Below are 26,893 nucleotides of genomic sequence, written 5' to 3' on the forward strand. Positions count from 1 at the left end.
CAACAGACACACAGCTTCAAATTGTGAGGGTGGAGAAACTTTTAAAAATCATCCTACGGCAACAAATTCCATTATCATGAACCTAAAGAGCAAACTGGAGCCAGATTTCAATAGGTGGACTCAGGCAGGTTCGGCAGGAACAAGTAATGCTCCAGACTGGCCTCAATGGACTTATGTTCCAAGTGCAGTCCAACCGATGTATCAGTTGACTGATATCAGCCTTACAATGTTATTTTATATATATATATATATATATATAGGAGTTTAACAATGGGCAGGAACTCGGTGTGGCACATGTGCACACCACAGCTTGGGCTGTTACTTAACATAAGGGATGTTTAAGTTCCAAAAATAAGCAAGAGGAATAAACTTGTGTTGCACAATATATGCAGTTTGTACAAACTCTCAAACTAGTTTTAAAAAAATTACACTTATTCTCTCAAAGTGGTCAAAATTTTATCTCTTTTTGTTTGCTTGTTTGTTTATTTGTGTTGAGAACAAATTAAAAACATTCCAGATAATATAGTCAGCATCAGGTCTAAGTGGAAAAAAAAGATGAACAGACTCACTCCAGCTGGGACAGATCCTCCACCTCATCCACCTCGACAGCTCTTTTGCTGCCTGGCATCACCACCTGACACAGACAGACAGACAGAGAGAGATCAGACCTCCACATCAACCTGATCCGGCCTCGCCACCTTCATCAGCAGCTGGAACCAGTGATGGATACAGATGTTCCCCTAATGTCTCTCCACAGCCTTCCACTCGTCTGGTGGATGCTGACATGAAAAGAGTTTGTGGGCAGCGGTTGTTTGCATTTTACCTTTTTCCACGACAGGTAACTTATCCGGTCTGCAGCCGTGTGATAGGTGATATACTGTAATCTCAGCTGCATTGGACACTCTTTTGTATCTGGATAGACCAGGAAATGAATAAACCAGCAGTCTTTTATGTCCTTTTGTCTCTTGGACACATTAGATAGAAGTGATGAAGTACAACTGATATATTGACCCTTAAACCTTCAGTAATTAGATGACTGAATAGCAGCCAGGACATAAACGGCCACTAAACCGTAACAGATACAGTAGATGCTCAGCGCGTTTCCTCATGTGGACAAGTTTGTTAATATGCCTCTTTAAATTTGATGGCAACATATTTGTGACAGTAACTGTAAAGGTCAAAGTACATCTTAATCCTGGTCATGTTCGCCATCATGTATTGGTGTAATGAACGCTACAGCCTCTAGGGGTCGCTATCAGGGCTTTTCTTTCCCCAGAGTTGTATGTAGTCACTCTACCTGTGTGCTGGCCAGGCGACTCTCCAGCATGTCCTGTTTGGGGTCCTCCGATTCCCATGGGCCCCTGCCGTTGTGGGCAGGGACAGTCCTGACCTGTCCTCCGTTGTCATAAACTGTCCATTTGGTTAGTTTCTCCACCGTCTGATAAGGCAAGAGGTTCTCAGCACGCAGCCAGTCCTGAACCACAAAAGAATATTTATTTTACTTGACACAACAGAAGCACAAGTGAAGAAGCTTAATGCAAAAATTTAATTCAGTTTATTTGTACAACACCAAATCAGGAGCCTCACATGAGCAAGGTCTAACCTTACCCAAGCGCATTGGAAATAGTGGACAGGAAAAAGTCCCTCAGATGTTCTGATTACAGGAAGAAATCTCAAGCAGACCAGATTCAGTGGGGTGACCATCTGTTTTGGACATACGACTGATAAAATTAAAAAATAAAACAAAGCACAACAAGGAAATGTCAAACACACAAACACCCAAATGCTCCAGCTAAGCAACTGTCAGAGAAATATTGACCCCTTGACCGAAGGAGAGGTGATGGTCTAGTGGTTAAGCGTTGGGCTTGAGACAAGAGGATCCTCGGTTCAAATTCCAGCCTCACCGGAAAATCACTAAGGGCCCTTGGGCAAGGTCCTTAATCCCCTAGTTGCTCCTAGTGTGTAGTGAGTACCTTGTATGGCAGCACCCTCACACCGGGGTGAATGTGAGGCATTATTGTAAAGCACTTTGAGCATCTGATGCAGATGGAAAAGCGCTATATAAATGCAGTCCATTTACCATCCCTGACTCATGGTCGCAGGAAGAGAGAGAGACAGATGTCTTCCTTCAATTGAAGTCTTTATTACCGCAAGTGTAACTACTGAAGGTACGTTAGCAAAACTACAGATAATTTACAACCCAATAATCGCACGGAGGGGGTTACCTGGCAACAATTTCTCCAGTCATAACTCTCCCCACCATCTCCAACACAGCTGCCGGCCGGACTTATCTAACCCAAGGTTGGCCTCGGCCCTTCTCTTATCTTTTGCTCTCTGAGAAGGATTAGGGTTGTCTCTTGACTTCTCACATGAAAATTTTCAGCATTAAACTGTCTCATTAAATTTAAGAATTAACACAATATAGGTAACATTTTTCCATCATGATAATAATGGATATTAATAAAACACAAGAACTTTTCCAACAGCAACCATACAGATATAGAGTCCAGCGATTGCCTCTAAAAGCATCCAAATGACAGAGCAAAGTCTCAGCAAATGGAAGACACATGGCGAGTCGGAACATTCTCACTAAGTTCTCCCAAGAGTCCCGAAAACTCTCCTCATGACAAGTGCCGTACAGTCACAGTAGGACCAGTCTCTACAGTAGCAGTTGTCCTCTAGAGTCTTCCAGGTGTCACCGGCACACCTCAGATCTACACAGCTCCCTGTGAAGACCACACACACCTCAGTCATGGAAGGACCCTGCAGGAGCAGACAGAGTGCTGACAAACAGAAGGCCTGATCATCATGTGCCACCACCTCATCCTCATCATGACCTCAGAGTTAGAAAGCAAGTGGAAATCAACCAGCTAAAATGGAGAATTCCCAACACCATCTCACAACAGCAGACTAACAGACAAAGTGCTGGCAAAAGACTTCTGTGCTACACAAAACAGTCCCCAGAATTTAGATGCAAAGAGATTGAGTCTTACTCCACCAGTAATGGCAATAACAGAAGTTGGAGGGAAAGAAAAATTTAATATAGCTAAATCGATATTAATTCTAAAATAGAGAGAACAGATGCCTCATTAATCTTGATTTTAATGACTCCGAAGAATCAGACAGTTTTATCTCAGCAGGCATATTGTTCCACAGAACAGGTGCACAACAAGAAAAATGTCTGTGACCTGCTGACTTCTTCCTTATCTTTGGAACACACAGTAATCCTGCATCTTGAGAATGCAGAGTACGACGAGCGAGTAGACAAGGTTTAATTAAATCAGCCAGATAGGGAGATGTTAGTCCATGAATGATTTTGTATGTTAATAAATAATAAAGTCAGAAAGAGATGCAGCAAGTATTTGCACATACCTGGGGGTCTCCACTCATCTGTGGGTTCCCAGCCCAGTGCAATCCTTGTGGACCAACAGGATATATACCCCCCTCGCCCATCAGCTGAGCTACTTCTCTGTCCGCCTCTTCTTCGTATAAAGAACGCACCCCCGACATCACCACACCTCCCTCAACTGTTGTAAGAGGCTGCATGGTGGACCTTGGTACATCAGCTGTAGCCTCCTTCTCTTCGATCTGAACATTGGCTCGATTTGTTCCAAGGGTCATCTTGGTCAGGTTGACTTGAGAGGAGTTCATTTTACCTTTTGAAAGCTGGAGCACACCGACTCCATCTTGATTGTTTTGGCCCGTTCTCCTATTTCTGTTCTCTGTGTTGGATGATGAGTTCCTCTCAGCCAGGTCTCCACCTGATGTTAATCCTCCTGGCAAGGGCATCTTCATGGACTTCAGAATGCTAAGATCTGGTTTGACAGGAAGAACAAGCCTGGCACCTGGTTGAGGGGGTTTCGTTTTGTTCTCGGAGGCAGAAGCTTCTCCAGTTGATGCAGTGGAGCTTGATGGAGTAGAAGGTCCAGAAGCCTTTTTAAGGTCTTGGTTTGTTTTTGGCTGTGCCACTTTGTTCATCCTGGGTAGAACAGCAGCAAATTTGGCCTCTGCCTCTTTTTCTCCACTTGGGGCTGCTTCTTCACCTCCCTCTCCTGCCTTTTGTAGGATCTCCATTTCCATTTTGTTTTCAGAGGAGTTCCTGGGTTTCCGACTGGCCAGAGTGCTTCTACTGGCAACTCTTATGGCCATTCTGTGCTTCAGAAGATTGCTCTTGGGTTTCTCGATGCCTTGCTTCTCCCTTTGGGTCTGAAGGGCGAGCCAGCGGGAGGCTCCAATAGCTTTAGTCCAAGCGCAAAGCTTTTTTCTCAAGTTCAACTCCTTTGGCATTTTCTTCTGAATCCAACCGGACACTCTGCGAAGAGTTGTCATACCTTTTCGTGGAGCGATCAAACGGTCCTTTGGTTTGTTGGAATCGCATTCGACTGACTCAATCTCTGAGGTTTCCTCTTCCAATTTTGCCGTCATTTTATTTGCAGTTTGTCGGAGTGACGCTATCCTCGCCTTCCTCAGGAAAGCACCTCCAGCTCGTGCCCTCACGTCACTTTGATCCTTCTGTTGCTCATCTTCTGCACACTCAGGGTCCAGAACGGTATCGAGCTCTTGGCCTTTCGTGGTTTTGGACTCTGCTGGTTCAGCCTCTTTGATCTCTGGATCAGAGTTTTTCTCACCGTTTTTTGTCTTGTTCGCAGCTTGTCCGATTTGTATTTTGCATTTTGCTGCATCTGCCTTGTTGTGGGTAACATTTGTTCGTTGTGTACTTTTACTTGCAGACTTGGACTTTTCTTTGTTTTCCTTCCTTTTCTTCTTTTCTTCTTTAGCTTTTCGTTTGGCTTCTTTTTCTGCCCTTTGCCTTTCAGCTTTAGCCCTCCTTCTCTCGGCCTTCTCAACCTTCTTATCGGCTTTGGTTTTTTTAAGCATCTTGCTTTTCTGCCGCTCTGTGACCTTCACAGGTTCGCTGCTGGTTTCATCTAGTGTGGTCTTTTCAGACGCGTTCTCCTGGCTCATTTTCTCATCTTCACTCACGTCACTGTTGAGTTTGTCTTTTTCTTCCGCCTCGTTCTGACGTTCCTCTGTGCTGGATTTGACCAGTTTCACCTCTGAGTCACTTCTGGTGTTGTCTTCTTCTGAAAGGTCATTGTCCGACTCCTTGTCTGCTACCTGTTCTCCATCTCTGTGCATGTCTGATGCCTCCTCCTCCTCTTCGCTCCTCTGCGGCTCTTCATTACAGCTCAGCTCCTCCTCCTCATTGCTCAATTCCTCTTCTGTGGCCTCCTCTGAGGTTTGTGCAATACTCTCTGAATTCACTTTGTCACCTCTTTTGTGTTCCGGTTCAGTGGACACCTCATTTCGGGGCCTTGCTGGTTTTGTCGTAGATGATCCGATCACGGGTTTCGCTTTGCTCGTCTTTCTTCTACTGTCTCCTTGAGGTTGTGATCTTTTTTTGACTTTTCCCTCCTTGTCTCTCTCATTCGCAGCTCTCCTTTGTCTTGAATCTTTTTTATTCCCTCTGGTAGAGTTCTTCTCGTGTTTCTCGTCCTCTTCCAGATCAGGTGAATCCACCTTATGTTTTTGCCTCATGTTCCTCGCCTCAGAATGAGTCGGTCTCCCTCTCACATTTTTCTGATGACTTTCTTCCTTATGCTTCAACACATTTTTTCTACTTCGGGACTTGACCGGTGACATGCTGGTAAATATTTTAAGGTTCTATTTAACTGCAAAGTAATGAAACCACCATAATGAGACAGGCACCAGGAACTTTAATGGGAGTGGCCGAGGCCGCTGGTTCAGTAACACGTCTGTCAGACAGAAAGCAGCTCTGTGGATCGGTCCATCAGCACCAAGACCAGGTTTCCAGCTTTAGGTCACTGACCCCTAGTTCTCATACCCAGGTCAGATCTGGTTGAGAGCGACGTATCCAGTAATCTGAAAACAGCAAAAGACCAGAAACATTTTTATGGCAACTGATGGCAACATTTTAAAATGTTGTTTTCTTGTAACAAATTATTTCATTATCTCGAGATAACAACTTGCTTTTATGTGGTTTTTTTTTTTCTCATTATCTTGAAATAAGGGTTCATTTTGTCATGAAATTATTTCATTATGTCAAGAAAACAAAAGTCCCTATTTTCAAGGTGAGCTCAATGACAGGAAAACTTGTTTCTTGTGAAAACGATATAATTAAATACAATTACTGAATATTAAGATATAAAAAATTATTTTACTATGACAAGACGAACTTATCTTGAGTTTGTAAAAGTTCATTCATGATCTTGAGGAAATCAACTTTGTTATCTCAACATCATGAAAATGTATTTTCACTGGAAAACAGCACAGTAAAAGCTGGAATTTCCATTCTCAGCTTCCATACTGCATCAACATTATTTTATTGAACTGAAGAACAACAGTGAGGTCATTTCCTAGTCCCACCCCCCAACAGAGAAGGCAAAATCTTAATTACGGACCCATCTCTTAATCCATTAAATAATATATTTCAAATTAGAAACCATATTTTCCCTTAAAAACAACAACAAAAGCAGCTGTGGGGGGGGGGGGGGGGGGGGGAAATCACTCAATATAAATAACCCAAATCTTGAATAAATACAAATCAGATTTTGACAATTATTTCCAACAATTGTAGTTTTAAAATGTGATTTTAATTTCTTTTACACACACAAAACAACTATAATTTGTTAACCTGCTCTGCTACTGAAATTAATGATCCACCGAGACAAACGACAAGAAAATTATGATAATAATCAGAAAAAAAATTAATAAAAAAATTGCAAAACAAATAAATAAAAATCCCCACAGTTCATCATATTCTGAGGAAACATTTTTGATTTCTCTCTTCTTCTGGGCTCTCGGTGTAAAAAGCTGACCGCAGATCAGCTGAAAATGCTGGGAGTTAAATCAGTATCAGAGGTCTTACCGGGCCCATGAGGTGAACCTGGTGCACGGCCGGGAATCTGCACGCTGCTCCCGCTGCTCCGTATGAACGTGAGGAGCAGCGAGCTACAATCTAATATCATCTCACAAACATTTATCATGTGCTTTATGAACATGCACAAAGGCAAACAAAGGTGACGTGCACGCTGAATAATTCAGGCGGTTCTCAGGAGCAGCTGGTGAATACACGCCGAAAGCTGAGAGCTGCTGGGTGGACCGTTGCACACAGGTGCTGATGGAAGCCGTCATCAGGGCCTCCTCCCAACACCGAGTGCAGGAATGTGAAATCAGACAAAGACCAGTGCCGACCCTGAGGCGAGCATGACCCTGATGTGACGTCCGACACAGACCCTTCGACGAGTGCGACATCAAGGCAATATCCGGTATAGACCCTTCGGTGAGCACGATTCTGAGACAACATCCCACACAGTCTTCGTCGAGCGTGACTGAGGTGGCTTCCGCATGGACCCTTTGAAGAGTGCAACCATGAGACAATATCTGGCACAGACACTCCAGTGAGCGCAACCCCAAGACAACATCCAGCACGTACCCATTGCTGAGTGTGACCCTGAGACCATGTCTGGCATGAACCCTGCAACGAGTATGATCCCGAGGTCACATCTGGCATGGACCCTTCGGCGAGTGCAATCCTGAAAGGACATCCGGCACTGATCCTTTAACGAGTGCAACCCTGAGACAACATTTGACACGTACCATTCAGCGAGACCAAGAGACACAGCACAGACCCTTCGAGGAGTTTGACCCCGAGAGTACAGCCAACATTGACGCTTGGCAAGAGTGACACCAAGATGAAATACAACACAGACCCTCAGTAAGGGCAACCCCAAAACAACATCCAGTGGGCACCCTTCAGCAAGCGTGACCCAGCCAAGACTACATCCAGCATGGACCGTGCAGGGACTGCAATGACATCCATCATGGACCCTTCAGCAAGCGCAACCCTGAGACAAAATCCAACACAGACCCTCGGCAAGCATGATCCCTTAGACATTCCTAAGTAATGATCACTGGGAAACGTGTTTCTCTGCCCACCAGATCCCAGAGGGTTACTGACTCAAGATCTATTGCTGGAGTTTGGAGAGAGGTCCTCAAATTGGGTTAAAGAACAAACAAACAAACAAAAAAAAAAACGCCCCAAAAAACAAAAAACCCGAGAGCACAGACATTGTACGACATTTCTGAAATTGGTGAGATACATCAGATAAACTATTAAGGAACTCACTGAGTGTAAACCTCTGACATCAGACGCACCTCACCAAAGCTGAAACAGATCAGGATCATCAGCGAATCCCAACCTACACTTACAACACAATCACAATGTCGTTTAAAGAAAAAGGTGGCACCAGGACATTTTAAAATTCACTTGTTTTATTCAGAAATAATGGTGCAGACTCTGAAAGATGTTGTGATGATGATACTGATCATCTATGGCTTTAGCACAGAAACAAGGTGGTGCAGTTAGTTTTGACAGTTTTATAGAAAGAGGCCATGCTTGTAAAAAAATTTTTTTTCCTCATGATTTACTCCATGGAACCAGAAGTAAGTCTCAAAATGCACACAAAAAGGGTAAAGTTTAATCTGGATCAGAAACCACACTTTGGGTTCATGTGCTGAGATTTGGAGAATTTTTTGCCACCCACAACCAATGGGAGAGGTCAAAGGTTACACAAGGAACCAGCTTGTCAAAATATCTCAACAAGTGTTGGAGAGGCTTGAGAAAAACCAGTCCTCTTAGTCCATGGGCCAAGCAGGATTTCAGTAACACTTTCAGGGACTGAATGCCACAATCCTGACTGTATGCTGTGGGCTACACAAAATGTATGGTGGCCATGTAGGGTGGCAGCTTTAGCTAGGTATGGGCCAATGAAGAATTACGCAGGGATCAAAACTGAAAAATGCTCCAATTATTCGTTAAATTACATCACATTATTTGTCTGATCACAAAGATTACAAAAAGGTATAGTTTGGACCACCTATGACTGAAAGGTGTGGAGCTATGAGGTAAAAACAGCAAAAATAGTTTGAACATGGGTCAAAAGTTGCTCCATTTTTGGTAATAAGTGATACAAATTATTGGTAGAGTTAAAGTTTTGAAAAAGAATAGTTTGCACAATCTGCTGTGTTTATTTATCAAGTTATGGGGCAACATACGTCATAGAATCAATGGGCATCAACGTTGTTTGACCTTTACTTTAGAGCCAAACCATCAGTCAAGACTAACCCATTTATGAAGCCTCTTAACCCAAACATTCATTTTCTTCACTTTTTACCAAAATTGGAGCAACTTTAAGTTTTGACCCGCGTACAAACTGAAATTGACTTTGCATTATCATTTTTACCCCATGAAAGTCATAGTCCAAACTACCTTTTTGGAATCTTCATGATCAGACAAATATTGTATAATTTCAATATGATCGGATTACTTTTAAGTTCTGACCCCTACCTGGCTAGTTGTCACCCTGGTATGGCCACCACACATTTGTGTAGGGCCATGGTGCACTGAGGCTGGATTGTCAGTGTTGAGTAGCTTTAGGTGGCGCTGATTAGGTGAAAATTGTCTACTGGCTGATGGACTATTTGCCCACGTTACCTGGCGATGTACAAGATGACAATTTTTTTTTTTTTACATTTTGTTAAACTGGAGGAGATGGAGTCTTATCGGTTTAGTCACTAACTGCAGAGTGCACGCCAAAGCAGAGGAACATCTCTGTCTTTTAGTTGACATGTCACATCTGTGCCTTTGTTTTATGGTAAAGCAGCAAACCTCTTACATTGTGGAATTTTGAGCATTTAGTGACTTCTAAATAAACGCCTGCAGGGTACAAATCACCCAGCGAACATTTCACAGTCGACTGCTCGCCTTCAGCTTGAAGATGAATGCTGCCGGCTCCTCGGAGAGCTCAGCTTTCACCGAAGACGCAGCAGCCCGAGGCGATTAGCAGACAAAGCTACTCCTTCTATAATAGATGATGAGAAGTCTTGGTTGTGGTTGGAGGAAAACTGATCCGCCTTCGACCACCTCAGCAGACACGGCGGCAGCTTCAGCTCGCCTCAACCCAGCAAACCAGAAGGTCAACTTTTTGACTTGGTTCAAATTTGTCTAATCTCAGGTTTGATCAGATCAGAGCCTCACACTTAACCTCAAATTGACCAGAACTCAAGACGACCTCTTGGAGTTTAACACCAAATGATTAAAAACATTCAAGACCTCTAAACTAGACGGCCTGATCATCGTGGTGGCGGTTCCCGTGGAAACACGCCTGTCTTATCCAGCGATTGTTGGAAGAGGGAGAGAGAGAAAACAGACACGTTCATTCTTTGAGAACAAAATTTGTAATCAAAAGTATTCACATAAAATCTGTAGTGTCTTGTTACAAAAAAAAAAAAATTAGCGTTCTTGATTCACTACAAAAATATATTCTAGGCCACAAGTTCTAAAATACCCAGCATTCTTAGAGACAGTACCAAAATATTTCCTTATATGATGGGACTAAATTAGCAGCCAACCCCAGTTCCAACACGCCCACAGGTACAGAGTCAGACTGAATATATTAAGAACATTTCACTACAATAGCTTACAATTACATTCCTAAATCATATTCATAAACAAAACTAATTCTGTCCAACTCACTGCTTAGCAACAAGATGAAAGTCTACGCTCGTCTGTCACAGGCCGGTACCCATTTACAGCTGAGCGGACACGCAGCCTCGAGTCCACGGAACTGGAACCAAACCTCGACCTTTGGGGTTGGGAGTTCAATTCTGATGCCACAAATGATCTGCTAAATCTTAATGAATCAATCACCAATATTAATCAATGACAGCATTAAAAAACAACAAAATGTAGGCATAAAAAAATGATTAAAAACCAAAGCCAGCAGAAAGCTCCGCCCCCAAAATAAGTCAAGGACTGAAGTACCGACGGCGGATTATGAACTACGGTCAGAGAAAAGTGGACGGGAGAATAAAGTAAAATGCAGCGGTGTTTGTCAAAGTAAAAGTCACAACAGAGTATTAGAGCCAGAGTGAAAAACAGAAGGAAAAAAGGTACTGTTCCACAAATTAATAATAAAATAATCCTCATCTCTGGAGTAAAAGCAGAATATTAGAGGAATACATTCAGAATTCACAAATATGCCACACTGAGTACCCGAAACTCATATTTGAGAAAATCTTTTTGAAAAGGTTGACATGACTGATCAAAATACAACTTTATTCTTATTTTACTCAAATTTGGGCCAGTAAAATTATACTGTAGGTAATTTTGTAAATTATGTTTCTTAAAATCTTAGAAAGGTTCGCAAATCAACATAATCACTGGCTGTAATACTCTATCGTAATTAGTAATTCGGTAAGAAAAAAAAAAAAAAATTAAACAGCAGTAGTTTAAAAAAAAAAAACATCGAATGTGAATTTTTTTCTCACATTTTCCCTCAAAATACATCATCTGAAGTTTGTCTCATTAAAAATAAAAACAGGCACATATCACAGGATTTAAAATACAAAACTTGGGGGTTGGGGATAAAAAGAGAAATAAATCAGCCCATTCAGGCCACCCAGATTGCACAGCAGAGGACCTGGAAGTGGGACAAACAATTTCCAAAGTCCTTATGAAAAGGCTTTAAGAGCAGAAAGGGATTATGGGAGAAAAGGCTTGAACAAGTGGCCTCCGTGGCACACTCAGTTTAATTCAGGCGTGCACAGTTTTTGTCTGATGGAATGTGCTTCATCTGGCTTGGATCAAATGTTTGTGACCATGTTTTGGCGTACAGTTCTGGTCTGTAGGCACAGCTAGGTTTTTTTTTTTTTTATCCCTCGTGTCGTCGTTGCTCATGGAGCCCTTCGGTGGCTGTATCAGAAGCAGAGGTGAGCTGAGAGCCAAGGTCAGTAGTGGTTGTTCAATCAGTGAGGCAGGAGACGTTCACCAGGACATATCAAGTCTGAAAAGACAACAGAAACCACGTGAAATAATTGTTCAACACCCATGATTCCCCTCCACAATGTTACCCAATTACTCCAGTCACCACTGCATTCAATATCTTTATATGCAGATGACACACTGGTGTCACCTACATCATAATATATATATACAGTAGTGTTCAGAATAATAGTAGTGCTATGTGACTAAAAAGATTAATCCAGGTTTTGAGTATATTTCTTGTTACATGGGAAAAAGGTACCAGTAGATTCAGTAGATTCTCACAAATCCAACAAGACCAAGCATTCATGATATGCACACTCTTAAGGCTATGAAGTTGGGCTATTAGTAAAAAAAGTAGAAAAGGGGGTGTTCACAATAATAGTAGTGTGGCATTCAGTCAGTGAGTTCGTTAATTTTGTGGAACAAACAGGTGTGAATCAGGTGTCCCCTATTTAAGGATGAAGCCAGCACCTGTTGAACATGCTTCTCTTTGAAAGCCTGAGGAAAATGGGACGTTCAAGACATTGTTCAGGAGAACAGCGTAGTTTGATGAGAGGGGAAATCATACGCAGGTGCAAAAAAATTATAGGCTGTTCATCTACAATGATCTCCAATGCTTTAAAATGGACAAAAAAAAAAAAAAAAGATGCGTGGAAGAAAACAGAAAACAATCAAAATGGATAGAAGAATAACCAGAATGGCAAAGGCTCACCCATTGATCAGCTCCAGGATGATCAAAGACAGTCTGGAGTTACCTGTAAGTGCTGTGACAGTTAGAAGACGCCTGTGTTAAGCTAATTTATTTGCAAGAATCCCGCACAAAGTCCCTCTGTTAAATAAAAGATGTGCAGAAGAGGTTACAATTTGCCAAAGAACACATCAACTGGCCTAAAGAGAAATGGAGGAATATTTTGTGGACTGATGAGAGTAAAATTGTTCTTTTTGGGTCCAAGGGGCACAGACAATGACCCCAAGCACACTAGTAAACGAGCAAAATCTTGGTTCCAAACCAACAAAATTAATGCCTCGCAGATGTGAAGAAATCATGAAAAACTGTGGTTATACAACTAAATACTAGTTTAGTGACTCACAGGATTGCTAAAAAAAAGCAGTTTGAACATAATAGTTTTGAGTTTGTAGCGTCAATAGCAGATGTTACTATTATTGTGAACACTCCCTTTTCTACTTTTTATTTTACTAATAGCCCAATTTCATAGCCTTGAGAGTGTGCATATCATGAATGCTTGGTCTTGTTGGATTTGTGAGAATCTACTGGTACCTTGTTTCCCATGTAACAGTAAGAAATATACTCAAAACCTTTTTAGTCACATAGCACTACTATTATTCTGAACACTACTGTATATATATATATATATATATATATATATATATATATTACAATGATCTACAACCCCAAATCAGAAAGCATTAGGAAGGCACAAAAAAGTCAGTCTTACATTTCTCACATCAGACTTCTATTTCATTGCAGACGTTTATGAATTTAATTTGTTAATATACATTGATTTCTGCATTTAAGACCTATGGCACATTCCAAAAAAATGTGGGACTAAATAAATAACTATTTCAAACAGGTGTTTGTAATCATGATTTGTTACAAAAGCAGTATGAAAGGCTGAGTCTGTAAGGAGAAAAGATGGACAGAGGATCTCCACTTTGTCAACAAATGCCTGAGAAAATTTAAATATTTAAAAACAGTGTTTCTCAAAGAATGATTGGAAGGGAGTTGCATATTTCTCCCTCCACAATGCCGAATATCAAACGATTCAAGGAATCTGGAGGAATTTCAGTGCCTAAAGGGCAAGTGCGCAAGCCTTGTAGTGAACACCCGTGATCTCCGATCCCTCAGACGGCACTGCATCAAGCACAATCATTCATCAATAGCTGATAACCACACGGACAAGGGATTACTTTGGGAAATTTTTGTCTGGCACTACAATACAAAGTTACATTCACAAATGCCACTTAAACCTATATTGTGCAGAAAAACAAAACAAAACAAAAGTAAGCCTAGTCTTGTCCAGAAGCGGAGTCCACTTATCTGGGTCCGGAATAACCTGGGGTGGACCATCACATAGTGGAAGCATTGCTGCAGTCAGATAAATCAGCATCTCAGATCTTTTTTTTTTTTTTTTTTTGCAAGAAATGGATGTCATGTGAGGGTGAAACAAAAAGGACCATCCAGACTTACAGTATCAGCAGCAAGTCCATAAGCCGCGGTCTGTCACGGTCTGGGGTTGTGTCGCTGCTCTTGGCAAAGGTAATTTACACTTCCTTGATGGCAGCATTAATGCAGAAAAGCATTGAGATTTTGCTGCCTTCAAAACTGACATCTTTTGCAAAGACATCCATGCATCTTTCAACAAGACAACACAAAACCACATTCTGCACACATTGCAAAGGCATGGCTACAGAGGGAGCGTGTACAGACACTGGACTGACCTGTCTGCATTCTCTGTCCCCAACAGAGAATGTGTGGAGAATTTTGAAAGGAAAAGATGCAACAACAAGAATGACCTCATAAATTTGGACACCTTAAGATGTGTTTGCAAGAAGAATGTAACAAAAGAACACCTGAAACACTTCATCGCTTAAAATCCTCAACGCCAAAACATCTCGTCTTGTGAGAAGGAACAGAAACATAAAGTAGAAAAACGACATTGTTTGTTCTGTTTTAAGGTTATATTCATCTTCAACATTATGTTTTAGGAAAGGCATTACCACATTTGCTTTAAACTCCTGAATGATTGGATATATTCAGTGATGTGCATCAAGTATGTGTTTTTTTTTTTTAATCACTCTAATGCTCAAAAACATTCCACTTCAACTGCAAAAGAAAAAAGTAATGTAACATTTAAGAGTCTCACCTCCAAAATCCAGGAACATTCCTCAAGCTACAGCATTGCTGACATTATTCTCCAGGAACAATCTGTTAGCAAATGGACAACAACTATCACCAATGGGTCCTGCCTAAAGATGAAAACAAACCACACCATGTCCACCAGGGCTGTCTAGATCTTTCATGACGGGGGGTATTAGAACCAATTTAAGCATTGCTGTCAGATCCATGAAGTTGGTTGGTGGTGGTGTATTTTCAAAGGCAGTGGCTCTTCTGACAAGGGGTAAAGATTCTTTTTTAGCTATTTTTACAACATAGGGAAGTTCTGATGATGCATATGTCTTTGCAACATTTTCACACTTTTGCGGGCCCACACGTCTCTCAAACAACATGGATGAACAGACAGAAGATGAAATCACAAATTCTGAATTATTGCATGAATGTGGCTAATTTGATTCTTTCCCATCCTTAAAAGTGGCCATAGCTGAATAGAAGAAACAAAACTTAAATCTATATAAAAGATGTTCCTGAAAAAAATGTGGTGCCTTTTGATAAAATAAGTTATTGCCATTGCAAAACTGTCACGTATCACATCATCTACCACTGCAGGATCAAAACCCTATTCAGTTTCTCACTTCCACGTTGGACCCATTTCTGCACAACTGTTGCGTGTCCTGTGCACTCAAACGTGCAGCAAGCCCTGCGTACAGCAATGTGCACATGCACCCTGGAGATACGTTAATACAGTGATGGCTGAGCAAAATAGCATCACGTGGAATAACTTTACAGCTGCAAATAAAATCACTGGGAATGGCGACACATAAAAAAGGTGACTACAGCAGAGTTTTTCCAAACTTAGTACAAAATTACTATTACCATCGGAGCTTACCTCATAATGATACAAAGAGCTAGAAAATAATCTCTATGATTCATAAGAATACCCACTTTACTTTTCACACCAGTATTTACCTTAACACCAAAACACAACTTTTACAAAAGTTCTGCACAGTATGTTAAATAAATCAGTCACACTTGGACTGAATCATTGTACTAGGGGAGCTATGACCAATAACCTTGCGCCCCCCCCCCCCCCCCAGGACTAAACTAAACCAACTTTTTTAGGTTCTTTAGATGACCCCATAACAAAATCATGTTCCCAAAAATAAAAACTGGACTTAAGCCAGTTATCTAAGATGGCATCCAAGATGGCCATCATAATAGGGTTTTTTCACTAAAACAATTATTTCTGTCATTAAGTCTGTTTGTTCCTACTATGTATTTTAATGATAAGGGTCTATTGGTGGCCATTTGGACACCATTTTGAATCTTAAACCCATGAATGAATTTAGTTTAGGCACAAATGAGTTTGCTGTGACCTGCAATGGTTTTCCATTTGAGGGAAAGGTAGTGGTCATAGCTCCCCTAGTATTGGGACTCTGGAACTTACGTCTGGTCTCCTTCTAGTGACTTCTGGATCTCCTGGAGTACTTCTGCAAAGAAAAAAATCATTGTTTTTTGCTGAGCTTTTCATAGAAACACTTCACGTTATAAAACATGTGGATTTCCTTTGAGGACTTTCATGATCACACAGAATCTACATGTGATGAACAACACTAAGTTTTGTTTCTTAGGTGAGATATTCCACAGTTCCATTCACCTGGTCCACATGGAATCGATAACATTTACAGAAAAACCACGGTCCAGTAACGGCAGATGTTAGAATTTTTCACAGCTTTTCATCACGCAGGAATTCTGTATCAGTTTGTTCCTGCATGGCTTATAAATAGTCTGAACTCATGCAAAGGGAAGTAGAGAGTTAGTGATCTCAGGACACGCAGAGAGTGCTGGGACTGACCCGAGGTCAAGGGATGTAAGATCTGAAGTGCTTGGGGGGTGCACTGGTATATCTGGAGAAATTGAGGACCCTTAAATGACAGCTGATTTTAAGAGGTGGACAGGAATAAATCTGAAGGGTTTAATAAATTCAATATATTATTTATTTATTTTAAGAAACAGGGATTGAAGGTGTGCGCCAGAACTTTTGTGGTGTAGAAGACGGACGCTGCTAAAAAAGAGTCACCCAAGTTAGTCACCGAACTCTTAATCATTAATTACCAGTCATGGTACATTTAAACATATAAAGCTGTTAAAAAATAAAAATAAAAAGAATCTTTGCTAAAGTATTTCACCGATTTCAACTCTGAAGGAGCAGATTTGAAAATGAAAACAATGCAGGTAGAATTTTTGCTATTTAACAAAGATTAAAATTAAAAGGGGTCATACAGTGCAAAACAAGCAACACTGCCATATACAGGTGAGCCCCGTTAACTCGCGTGAGTTGGGGTCCACAAAATCTGACCGTGAGTTATCTGAAACCACGAGTTAATCAAGTTGACCAAAAATATATAAAGTATATTATGCAGTAGTCTAAATTTTTGGGGTCCACAACTTGACCGTGAGTAAAGCCAAATCGTGACTTACGCATGTGCTAGTTAACGGGGTTCACTTGTAATATCGTCGTCATCCAAAAACTGAAAAATGTGGATGTAATTTTAGGTTACATCTCCCACCAATAGTTAGGACGTATAAAAATGGAAGTTCTACATCGATGACTGATGACGTTTTGTGTGATCAAACTGAGCGTGAAGACGACAGTTAATGGCGACACAGCACATGATGCCATTATGGAAACTGAAGCCAGACTTTCTCGCACTTTACCAGAGTCGAGGTTTGCATTACACAGTTAAACATGTTCCTCTCTCGAGTACTCACGCTCGTCATTCAGCAAAGCATGCTCCATAACACGTCTAGCTGCACTTTCTGGGTCACAAAGGCGGCAGGCAACGGACACATCGGTACAGTCAGCCACAAAGAAAACATGTGCAAAAACAGACAGACGGTTAGAGCGAGCGACAAAGCAGGCGGACATGCAACTCTGAGCGCGGCGCTGTTTGCAGCTTCTCTTAGACTTTACCTGCATCCTCACTGACTTTTCTGGTGGTTCTAGAAAGAGAAGAGAGAGAAACCATACACTGAGGGCAGAGATAATGAACAAAAAACAAGTTTTGTAGTGTAAGATCAAAGCAGATCTAGACTCTAAAAGATGCCAATGTTCCTGCAGCCAGACTTCTATATTATTGCCAAACGAAAGAAAAGTAGACAGTGCATTCAGAACAAATATGTTTGCTGTTAACTAACAGACGACGGCAGTTTTATCCCCATCACTTTTGTGACATCATAAAGCAGATGAATCCACAACAACAGTTCAGAATCAATCAATCAATCAACATTTATTTATAAAGCGCTTTACAGCACCGACTGGTGTCCAAAGTGCTTAACATTAAAAACACAAATTTACAAAATAAAACATATAAAATAAAATTTTAAAACAACACATAAAAAAAACCATAAAAATAACAGAACATGTCACCTCCCCACTAAGTGTTAAAAGCCAGTTTAAATAAATAAGTCTTTAACTTAGATTTAAAAAGTGCTAGGTCAGGAATAGTACGTAACTCAAGAGGTAGCTCATTCCACAGTCTGGGGCCAGCTACCGCGAAAGCATGATCACCCCAGCGTTTATATCTTGACCTTGGAACATCTAAGTAAAGCTGGCCAGACGCCCTTAACGTCCTACTGTAGGTGCGCAAAGTTAAAATTTCAGACAAGTAGGGAGGTGCAAGGCCATAAATAGCTTTAAAAACAAACATTAAAATTTTTAAATCAATTCTAAAACGAACTGGAAGCCAGTGGAGTGAGTATAGGATGGGCGCAATATGCTCACGTCTAGAAGTGTTTGTCAAAAGACGAGCAGCAGCATTCTGCACCAACTGGAGACGCGCAAGAGATGACTGATTAATGCCCGCATAAAGTGCATTACAATAATCAAGTCTGGAGCTGATGAAAGCATGAATGGCCGTCTCAAGATCACGTCTACTGAGAAAGTGCTTTATTTTAGCCAAGAGGCGAAGTTGGAAAAAACTAGCTTTGACAACAGAATTTATCTGTTGATCGAACCTCAAACAGCTGTCAAATATCACTCCCAAATTCTTGACAGCTGGTTTTACATAGTTAGCCAAAGCACCAAAATTTGGTGTTACCACATTTGGTATGCCAGTGCGCTCAAACACCATGATCTCAGTTTTACCATAATTCAGGTAAAGGAAGTTTCGGGACAGCCACTGCTTCACATCACGAATACAATTAAATAATGATGACAAAGCATCACTCCCATTAGTCCTCACAGGCAGACAGATTTGCAGATCATCTGCATAACAATGAAAGGACAAATTGTGCTGGGTTATAATTGACCACAATGGCAGAATGTACAAAGAAAATAGAATTGGCCCAAGGACAGATCCCTGCGGCACTCCACAGCACAGAGGAGCAGTTGATGAGGAAAGGTCCCCAATCATGACAGAAAAGCTCCTTTCAGCCAAATATGATCTAAACCACTCAATGTCAATTCATTTGAATTAAGACAAAAGGAAAATTTTTCTGCCGATTCAGGTTGTGTCCAAAAATTCTCGATTTTGTCCCAGAACCTGCTCTCTGTTAACATTTCATTACAATCTGTAGCGAGCTAAGTTTTAGCACTGGACATAACCTTTGCCCTCCTCCGTCCGTTACAGGAGGGAACCTCAGTGTGTGTACCTGTGAGGGGATGAAGCGCTGTCACCCGACGTTCTGTGCTGGTTAGCGGGGCGAATTGGAGCGTCCACCAGACAGCGAGGCTCCACCAGGTAACGTGTTGACAGAGAGAAGCGTTCAAACTCAGATGGTGACATCAGGTAGAAACCTAAAGACAAAAAAAAAAGGAAGGTGGTGCCGAAACCGTTAGTGGAGACGCACCACAGTTGCCAGTAAGTTTAGTCAATCGTTTCAGTCATACATTTGTGAATCGCGCCGAGCATTTCGACCTCAGGTTTCACCCACTCACACCACAGTGCTGGACAGCAGTCTAACCTATTTGTGTCACTATGTGGGACTTAAACAAGGTATCTAGTTTGGCAGTGAAATGGTGGACCTGGTGTGAGGTCTTGAAGGATCTGGGATATACTGTAACAACAAAAGTACCTTCTGACAAATTTTATTTTCAGTGCTAGAAAATAAAACATTAGTGCATATTAGATTGAAAACAAGAGTAAGTCTGTATGCCAAGTGGGTGTCTGGTTTTACAGAAGTGTGGAAATTATTTCAATAGCGAAAGTCTGGTGCTTTAACGATGTTATGTGGTCTATTGACTCCATGTTCAAAAGGAACCTTCCTCTATCTTCCAACTAGGGTTGGGTAGGATTACTTTGAAAGAATACATGTGGATTACATGTATGTATGCACATACATTTGAATTACTTGTAATCTGATTACATTTCAAAGTAATCCTACCCAACCCTGCTTCCAACACATGACCAAGAAATGGTTTCAATCAGATGATGTGCTCTTTAGTTATTGTGCAAAAACTAAATGTTTACAGACAGACACCTGAACGGGGTGAAAACATAATGCTTCCCAACTTCATTGAGTTGGCCATTAAAAAAATAAAATGCATGTAGTCAAACTCTATTTTTGCTTCCTAACCTGGTAAACATTCTGCAACCTGTAATAAATCGTATGACCACATGGGGGCTGGAACCTCACGTTGGGTACCACTGCGTTTGTCTGACTTTACCCTGTCCGTGCTTGGTGAAGACACAGGAAGCAATGCCGCTGATGTCCTCCCGGCGGATACACGGGTAGTGAACCTGCATCTTCACTGTTGGCAGCGACACCACATGGACATCACCCTGATTGGTCAGAACCACCAGATCGCTCTCGCCATAGTCTTCCGTCCGACTACTGCCGAACCAGGACACGCCCACCCGCCGAACTCTGGAGCCATCTATGGCAGTCAGCTTTAGCTTTGTCTTGGCGCTCACCTTCGGCAGCGTGAAAACCTGGACACAGAAAACAGCAGCTGCATGTTAGCATGACGACTACAGAATCACTGCATATAGTGGAGAAAAACAAAAAAGGCAAAAAAAGCTGATGTTACGCTCACAGACACAGAACAGCTAGCTTCAGAGCCTGAGATGTCATTCATAAAGATAAACTGGAACTTGAATTTTCGAATCAGACAAAATATCAAACTAATTGGAGAAACATTTGTGCCATTGGAGAGAGGCTTTCATTGAAATACAAAAATATTTCCATTTATTTTGATATTTTTATTTGCCATGTTCAAAGAAAACATGAATAAAATTCTATTTCCCATGTCTTGGAAGTTTTGAAAGACTAATTTAAGACATTTTAATACCAATTCTAGCCTTATGAGGGGCAAATGAGGAAGTGTTGAGCCTGAATCAGAAAAAGTAGGGCATGGTTCTCCATTGTTTGCATTCTAAGACACCAACATTTCTCAACATTGCACCCAGTGAATCAAAACTTGACATGTTCTCAAGAAATGTTGGTTTCTTAGAATGCAAAAGATGGAGAACCATGCCCTACTTTATCTAGGTCAGGCTCAAAACTTCTCAATCGCTCCTCGTGTTGACTTTTTAAGGATCTGCAGGAACCTTGTATTGGGGTCAATGTGGAGTTTGTCTGTTGGCTTGCTCCAGCCATGTCATTTAGCTGATTTCTACAAAACTTAGAATGTGAGTGAAAGTTGACACCAAAATTGCCTTAAAAAATAAAATAAATAAATAATTTTGGCAAAGCAAGGAATTTAGGATTTAGCAAACATGCTGCACACTTAGGTGGACTCCAGAATTTCCATGACATATCAGCTAGAGGGCAAGATCATTGGGGTCAAATGTCACGTTGCCGTTCCCATGTTCATGCCCATGGGAAATATTAACCTCGTTTATTGGTTTGTTACTCCAAATAATAGTGCTGAATAGTTCCAGTAACATTACAGCCAAGAAAATAAATAAAAAATGGCTGAAGAGGTTATCTACAAACTGCTGTGGTCACATCTCTGATCCTGACCTTAAACTGTTCCTCCGATACGACGAGGAGGTGGTGTGAGCCGTGCATTTCGGGGGATCGAGCGAGGTCATGTGCCACCTCCAAAGGATCAGGGAGAGGAACTCCATGGCCATCTAACACCACGACACCCACAACCGGTGCTCGGTGCATCAGCTGGATCTCCTTGGCTGGATTCAAGAAGGAAAAGACAGAAAAAATCTTCAAATACAAAATGTCAAGTTTGAATTATTTGGTTTCAACTGGAGAAGTACGCTTTTGGCACTCAAACGTGAAAAATGGAAACACACTTCTCACCCGGATGTGCGGTGACGGGTTCGTCTGCTCTGTGCTCCACAGCAGGAAGCCGGAGCATGTACGCAAACACGCCGCCACCATTAGTCCCCGCCCACAGGGAGGGAGTGTTATGTGAACCTACGACAAAACCACATTAGATTCCAGCTGTTAAACTTATATGAAAGTCAAACATATCAACCAACTGAAGACCAATCACATTCACTCGACCGTACATTTTAAACCAGAGGAACACAGAGCATGGTATACTCCCCCGACCTGTATGTCTGTGGGCATTCCCATCAACCATACCCTTCCTGTCAGAGATTAACCCTCACAAAATGTTTCAGGCCAACCACTGAAAGTGCTCAAGTTATTTGACACAGAGGCCTCGACACACTACGAGCACAGAGATTATTGTTAGAGTGCGACTGATATGGATTTTTTTTTAAGGACTGATATGATACCAATACTACGGAGCAACCTAATAACCAACAACTAACCAGAGTACTGTACATCACAGTGCCATCACTCAGATTGGCAGTCGCCGCGCATCACTCAACATTTGCACAAAATACTTTTCGTATATTTTGGCCCTGTCAAACCTACCTAGTGGTACAGCAACCACTTATCTCATCAATGTAAAACAATCACTTTGATTAAAAATGAATGGCAGCTGTTTGCTTTGCCTCAGTTTACTGTAGCTCATGTGTCCAAGGGGCGATGGGGCCACAGCCAAAACAGCATCGTAAACTAGACAGTCTGTGGACCCATTGCTGGACTACCTATGTAATGGCTCATTTCCCAGCAGTCAAAGTGTTTTTTTTCCTGCGTTGTTTATTCAGTAAAAGAAACATTTTCACATCAGTAATAACACTGATAGTGTATGTTATGTTCGGGAAACTTATGTCTAAAGTTATCGGCCATGCTCTAATTTAGTATTCTTGACTCTGCACAACAGACACACAGTGATGTCACTCCTACAGATGTACAGTAGTGTTCAGAATAATAGTAGTGCTTTGTGACTAAAAAGATGAATCCAGGTTTTGAGTATATTTCTTATTGTTACATGGGAAACAAGGTACCAGTAGATTCAGTAGATTCTCACAAATCCAACAAGGCCAAGCATTCATGATATGCACACTCTTAAGGCTATGAAATTGGTCTATTAGTTAAAAAAAAAAAAAAAAAAAAAAAAAGTAGAAAAGGGGGTGTTTACAACAATAGTAATGTGGCATTCAGTCAGTGAGTTCGTCAATTCTGTGGAACAAACAGGTGTGAATCAGGTGTCCCCTATTTAAGGATGAAGCCAGCACCTGTTGAACATGCTTTTCTCTTTGAAAGCCTGAGGAAAATGGGACGTTCGAGACATAATTCAGAAGAACAGCGTAGTTTGATTAAAAAGTTGGAGAGGGGAAAACTTATACGCAGGTGCAAAACATTATAGGCTGTTCATCTACAATGATCTCCAATGCTTTAAAATGGACAAAAACAAACAAACAAACAACAACAAAAAAAAAACAGACGCATGGAAGAAAATGGAAAACAACCATCAGAATGGATAGAATAACCAGAATGCCAAAGGCTCACCCATTGATCAGCTCCAAGATGATCAAAGACAGTCTGGAGTTACCTGTAAGTGCTGTGACAGTTAGAAGACGCCTGTGTGAAGCTAATTTATTTGCAAGAATCCCCCGCAAAGTCCCTCTGTTAAATAAAAGACATGCAGAAGAGGTTACAATTTGCCAAAGAACACATCAATTGGCCTAAAGAGAAATGGAGGAATATTTTGCGGACTGATGAGAGCAAAATTGTTATTTTTGGGTCCAAGGGCTGCAGACTGTTTGTGAGACAACCCCCAAACTCTGAATTCAAACCACAGTTCACAGTGAAGACAGTGAAGCATGGTGGTGCAAGCATCATGATATGGGCATGTTTCTCCTACTATGGTGTTGGGCCTATATATCGCATACCAGGTATCATGGATCAGTTTGGATATGTCAAAATACTTGAAGAGGTCATGTTGCCTTATGCTGAAGAGGACATGCCCTTGAAATGGGTGTTTCAACAAGACAATGACCCCAAGCACACTAGTAAATGAGCAAAATCTTGGTTCCAAACCAACAAAATTAATCCCTCGCAGATGTGAAGAAATCATGAAAAACTGTGGTTATACAACTAAATACTAGTTTAGTGACTCACAGGATTGCTAAAAAGGCAGTTTGAACATAATAGTTTTGATTTTGTAGCGTCAATAGCAGATGCTACTATTATTGTGAACACCCCCTTTTCGACTTTTTTACTAATAGCCCAATTTCATAGCCTTAAGAGTGTGCATATCATGAATGCTTGGTCTTGTTGGATTTGTGAGAATCTACTGAATCTACTGGTACCTTGTTTCCCATGTAACAATAAGAAATATACTCAAAACCTGGATTAATCTTTTTAGTCACATAGCACTACTATTATTCTGAACACTACTGTATAGATTAAGACAGAGTGAAATTTCAATGACTTTTGTTCTGTAAACATTCATCCACATTGCTTTCCTGATGGTTTCATTTTTCAGGCCTATGCTCAGAAGCTGTAACTCACTGTCCAACAGGAAGGTGTCAGCGAAGTAGAGTGTCCGCACGAGGCCAGTGAATGAGTCGTCTGAGGAACGAGCCTCAATCTTCCTCTGGACAGGGGCCAGCTCCATTTCTGCAAGTTCAGCCTCCAGGCGGGCGTTTGCCTCTTGGAGCTACAAATAAAAAAAAAATAAAAAATTCATAAAAAATACAGAATAAAAGGTGACTACTTCAAAATACACAGACTGTTGATGCCAGAAATGAGGTGACATCACATGAACACTAAAGGATTCAAAGCTCTTTCAGATTCTTAATTCCATCATGTCTATACCGACTGTTTACTCACGAACAATCAAAAAAAAATTATTTAAAGTACAGAACCCAAGATAAAAAGCCAAAAGTACAAAAGTCAGCACAAGTATGTATAAGTTTTAACATCTAAACCATCAGTTTTACAGCCAGGTTTAGCTTTAGAAGACAAGTCAGGAGACTGATACAAAAACATTATTAAATCACTGCACACTTCTTCAATCACGAATAAACAAGTAGCAGTGTCCTCTAGAAATGAAAGAGCGTGCAAGTTTAGCACGTTGAAGACCAGTCTATGATACGCAAGGGTATGTTTTGGTTTGATCCAGTTAAGTAGCATCCAGTCAGTTTGCCTTCATGAACTTTTAATGTGGCAAGTTACAAGATGAGAGTATTTATTGTTTTTGACTTATGGTGTTAAACTGAAGAGGATGAACCCATTTATCCCGTCATTCTACACAGTCCATATCAAGGCTTTTCCAAAATCTAGGAACAGAAACACTATTTTAGTGTGTGTTAAGTTTTTCAGAGCAGGATCATTTCAGTAAATGACTAATTGAAGGAAGCTTCACCATAACGGACACAAATATAATTTGGTTACTCAGGTTGAGGTCACATCTGTTTAGTTTCAACAAACAGGAACTGCAGTCAGAACATTTCCCAGCTACCTTGGCAGCATTGTTGACATGATGTTTCCTTAGAGAGACTCTGCTTCGTCGAATTCTTCTGAAGGACTGACGAAGGGATTTCTTAATGCTCTTCACCCTAGACAGAGGACCCTCCATGGCCAACTGGTCACTGGGGTTCAGCGTGCACCTACAGGGAAGCAACAACCCAATATAAAAAAAGCACACTGAAGATAGCTTGTGACCAGAAGGTTATAGGATTACCCCTCCCCCATTTCGAGAAAGAAAAAAAAAACATGAATAAGCAGTTTAAGGCTGCAAATATTAGTTATTTTCATAATCAGGTATTCTACAAAAAAAAAAAAAATCATTCCATCTCAGCTCAATCAGTTGAGCATTATAGCATCTTAAAAGTAAGTGGGTTCAATCATACAACATCATGAGAAATGCAACATCAACCTGGATACCACCACCATAAAACAAGATGATGATGTGTTGGGCCATAAAGGACAAGTGAAATTAATCAATCATGCTCTAAAACTGAAAGACCATACTCTTGAATAAAGAGAGGGAATAACCTTCACACTACTCAGCACATTTGTTTGGACTGTGTGGAACAGCAACAAGAGAACAGTTAAGCTCTAGTAAGGCTAACTGTAATATAAAAATGTATAACAGTTGTAAAACAATTATATTTAGTGAAGTTAGCCTACACACTTTTAGCTCTGACCAAATATTTACATCCATTCAGTGGCAACAAGAAGCAATTCACTCCCAGGTTCTTCATAATAATGTTATAAATGTCAATTAGCCCATTAATGTTAATTAGCTAAACAGTGTTTGCTCTTTTAATGCACAGTTTTATCTCCATGTTAACAAGCACATACTTAACTTTAACCGCAATATTACCAAACCCCTAAAAGGTCATTAAGGTTTAATACTGGACAAAAGATTTGCATCCCTTCACTGACTCTTAGTGTTTATTGACGCATCAACTATATGTGAAAAACAGATTTATAGTAGTCCAGCTGTGCTTTAAAAGTCTCCTTACTTGACGAGGACGGTGTTTTTCTGTTGGCAGTCGTACAACCCAAAGCCATGGCTGGTGCCGAACGCGACCAGCTTCCACTCAGAGTGCAAGCTGAGGGCGGTCACCACAGCTGGAGGCTGACACTGAACCACAGCAAAGGGCTGGAATCCTGCAGGAAACAACACCGGCTCCTCTCGCACATCCAGACGATTGTGGCCCTGATCCAGAAGCAAAAACAACAAGATTTAGTCTTTTACTCTAATTGACATGTCAAGTTACTGCATCTAAAATACGAGAGCATTGTTTTGTACTTTCAGTGGGTGAAATAAGTATTTAATACGTCACCATTTTTCTTAGTAAATATATTTCTGAGGTTGCTATTGACATGAAATTTTCACCAGAATCAAATTTATTGCC

At 41.0% G+C, this 26,893-nt stretch overlaps 2 protein-coding genes across 5 annotated transcripts in view; both read right to left on the bottom strand.

Moving 5' to 3' along the window:
- Window positions 1–565: 565 nt before the first annotated feature.
- On the bottom strand, window positions 566–5,611 carry LOC117530627 (caldesmon). Its single transcript, XM_034193511.1, has 3 exons — window positions 3,373–5,611; window positions 1,298–1,474; window positions 566–634 (listed from the first exon to the last, which is right to left on the bottom strand). The coding sequence occupies exons 1-3, from the start codon at window positions 5,536–5,538 to the stop codon at window positions 566–568; spliced, it is 2,412 nt and encodes an 803-aa protein (XP_034049402.1). The 5' UTR covers window positions 5,539–5,611.
- Window positions 5,612–10,245: 4,634 nt separating this feature from the next.
- llgl2 (LLGL scribble cell polarity complex component 2) overlaps window positions 10,246–26,893 on the bottom strand; it is a 45,585-nt gene continuing 28,937 nt past the window's right edge. For 2 of the 4 annotated variants that reach the window (XM_034193383.1, XM_034193382.1), the window contains exons 16-27: window positions 26,498–26,694; window positions 25,489–25,636; window positions 24,537–24,684; window positions 21,966–22,082; window positions 21,672–21,838; window positions 20,374–20,638; window positions 19,359–19,503; window positions 17,680–17,708; window positions 17,478–17,525; window positions 16,153–16,195; window positions 14,734–14,795; window positions 10,246–11,867 (exon numbers count right to left, since the gene is read on the bottom strand). In XM_034193383.1, the coding sequence (XP_034049274.1) occupies window positions 14,756–14,795; window positions 16,153–16,195; window positions 17,478–17,525; window positions 17,680–17,708; window positions 19,359–19,503; window positions 20,374–20,638; window positions 21,672–21,838; window positions 21,966–22,082; window positions 24,537–24,684; window positions 25,489–25,636; window positions 26,498–26,694 (1,347 nt within the window). In that variant the 3' untranslated portion in view covers window positions 10,246–11,867; window positions 14,734–14,755. Of the gene's footprint in view, window positions 11,868–14,733; window positions 14,796–16,152; window positions 16,196–17,477; window positions 17,526–17,679; window positions 17,709–19,358; window positions 19,504–20,373; window positions 20,639–21,671; window positions 21,845–21,965; window positions 22,083–24,536; window positions 24,685–25,488; window positions 25,637–26,497; window positions 26,695–26,893 lie in introns of all 4 variants that reach the window. The other 2 variants (XM_034193384.1, XM_034193385.1) reach the window with 2 other exon arrangements.

This window comes from Thalassophryne amazonica, chromosome 18, assembly GCF_902500255.1.
Source record: "Thalassophryne amazonica chromosome 18, fThaAma1.1, whole genome shotgun sequence".
Taxonomy (NCBI): Eukaryota; Metazoa; Chordata; class Actinopteri; order Batrachoidiformes; family Batrachoididae; genus Thalassophryne; species Thalassophryne amazonica.

Bases quoted from the DNA above. Each gene is read 5' to 3' on its own strand.
- LOC117530627 (XM_034193511.1), bottom strand. From the start codon at position 5,538: ATGAGGCAAAAACATAAGGTGGATTCACCTGATCTGGAAGAGGACGAG. The intron at 1,475-3,372 runs GTATGTGCAAAT...TTTGTGGTTCAG, and splicing joins AGATGAGTGGAGACCCCCAG to GACTGGCTGCGTGCTGAGAA. The intron at 635-1,297 runs GTAGAGTGACTA...TGTCTGTGTCAG, and splicing joins GTCGCCTGGCCAGCACACAG to GTGGTGATGCCAGGCAGCAA.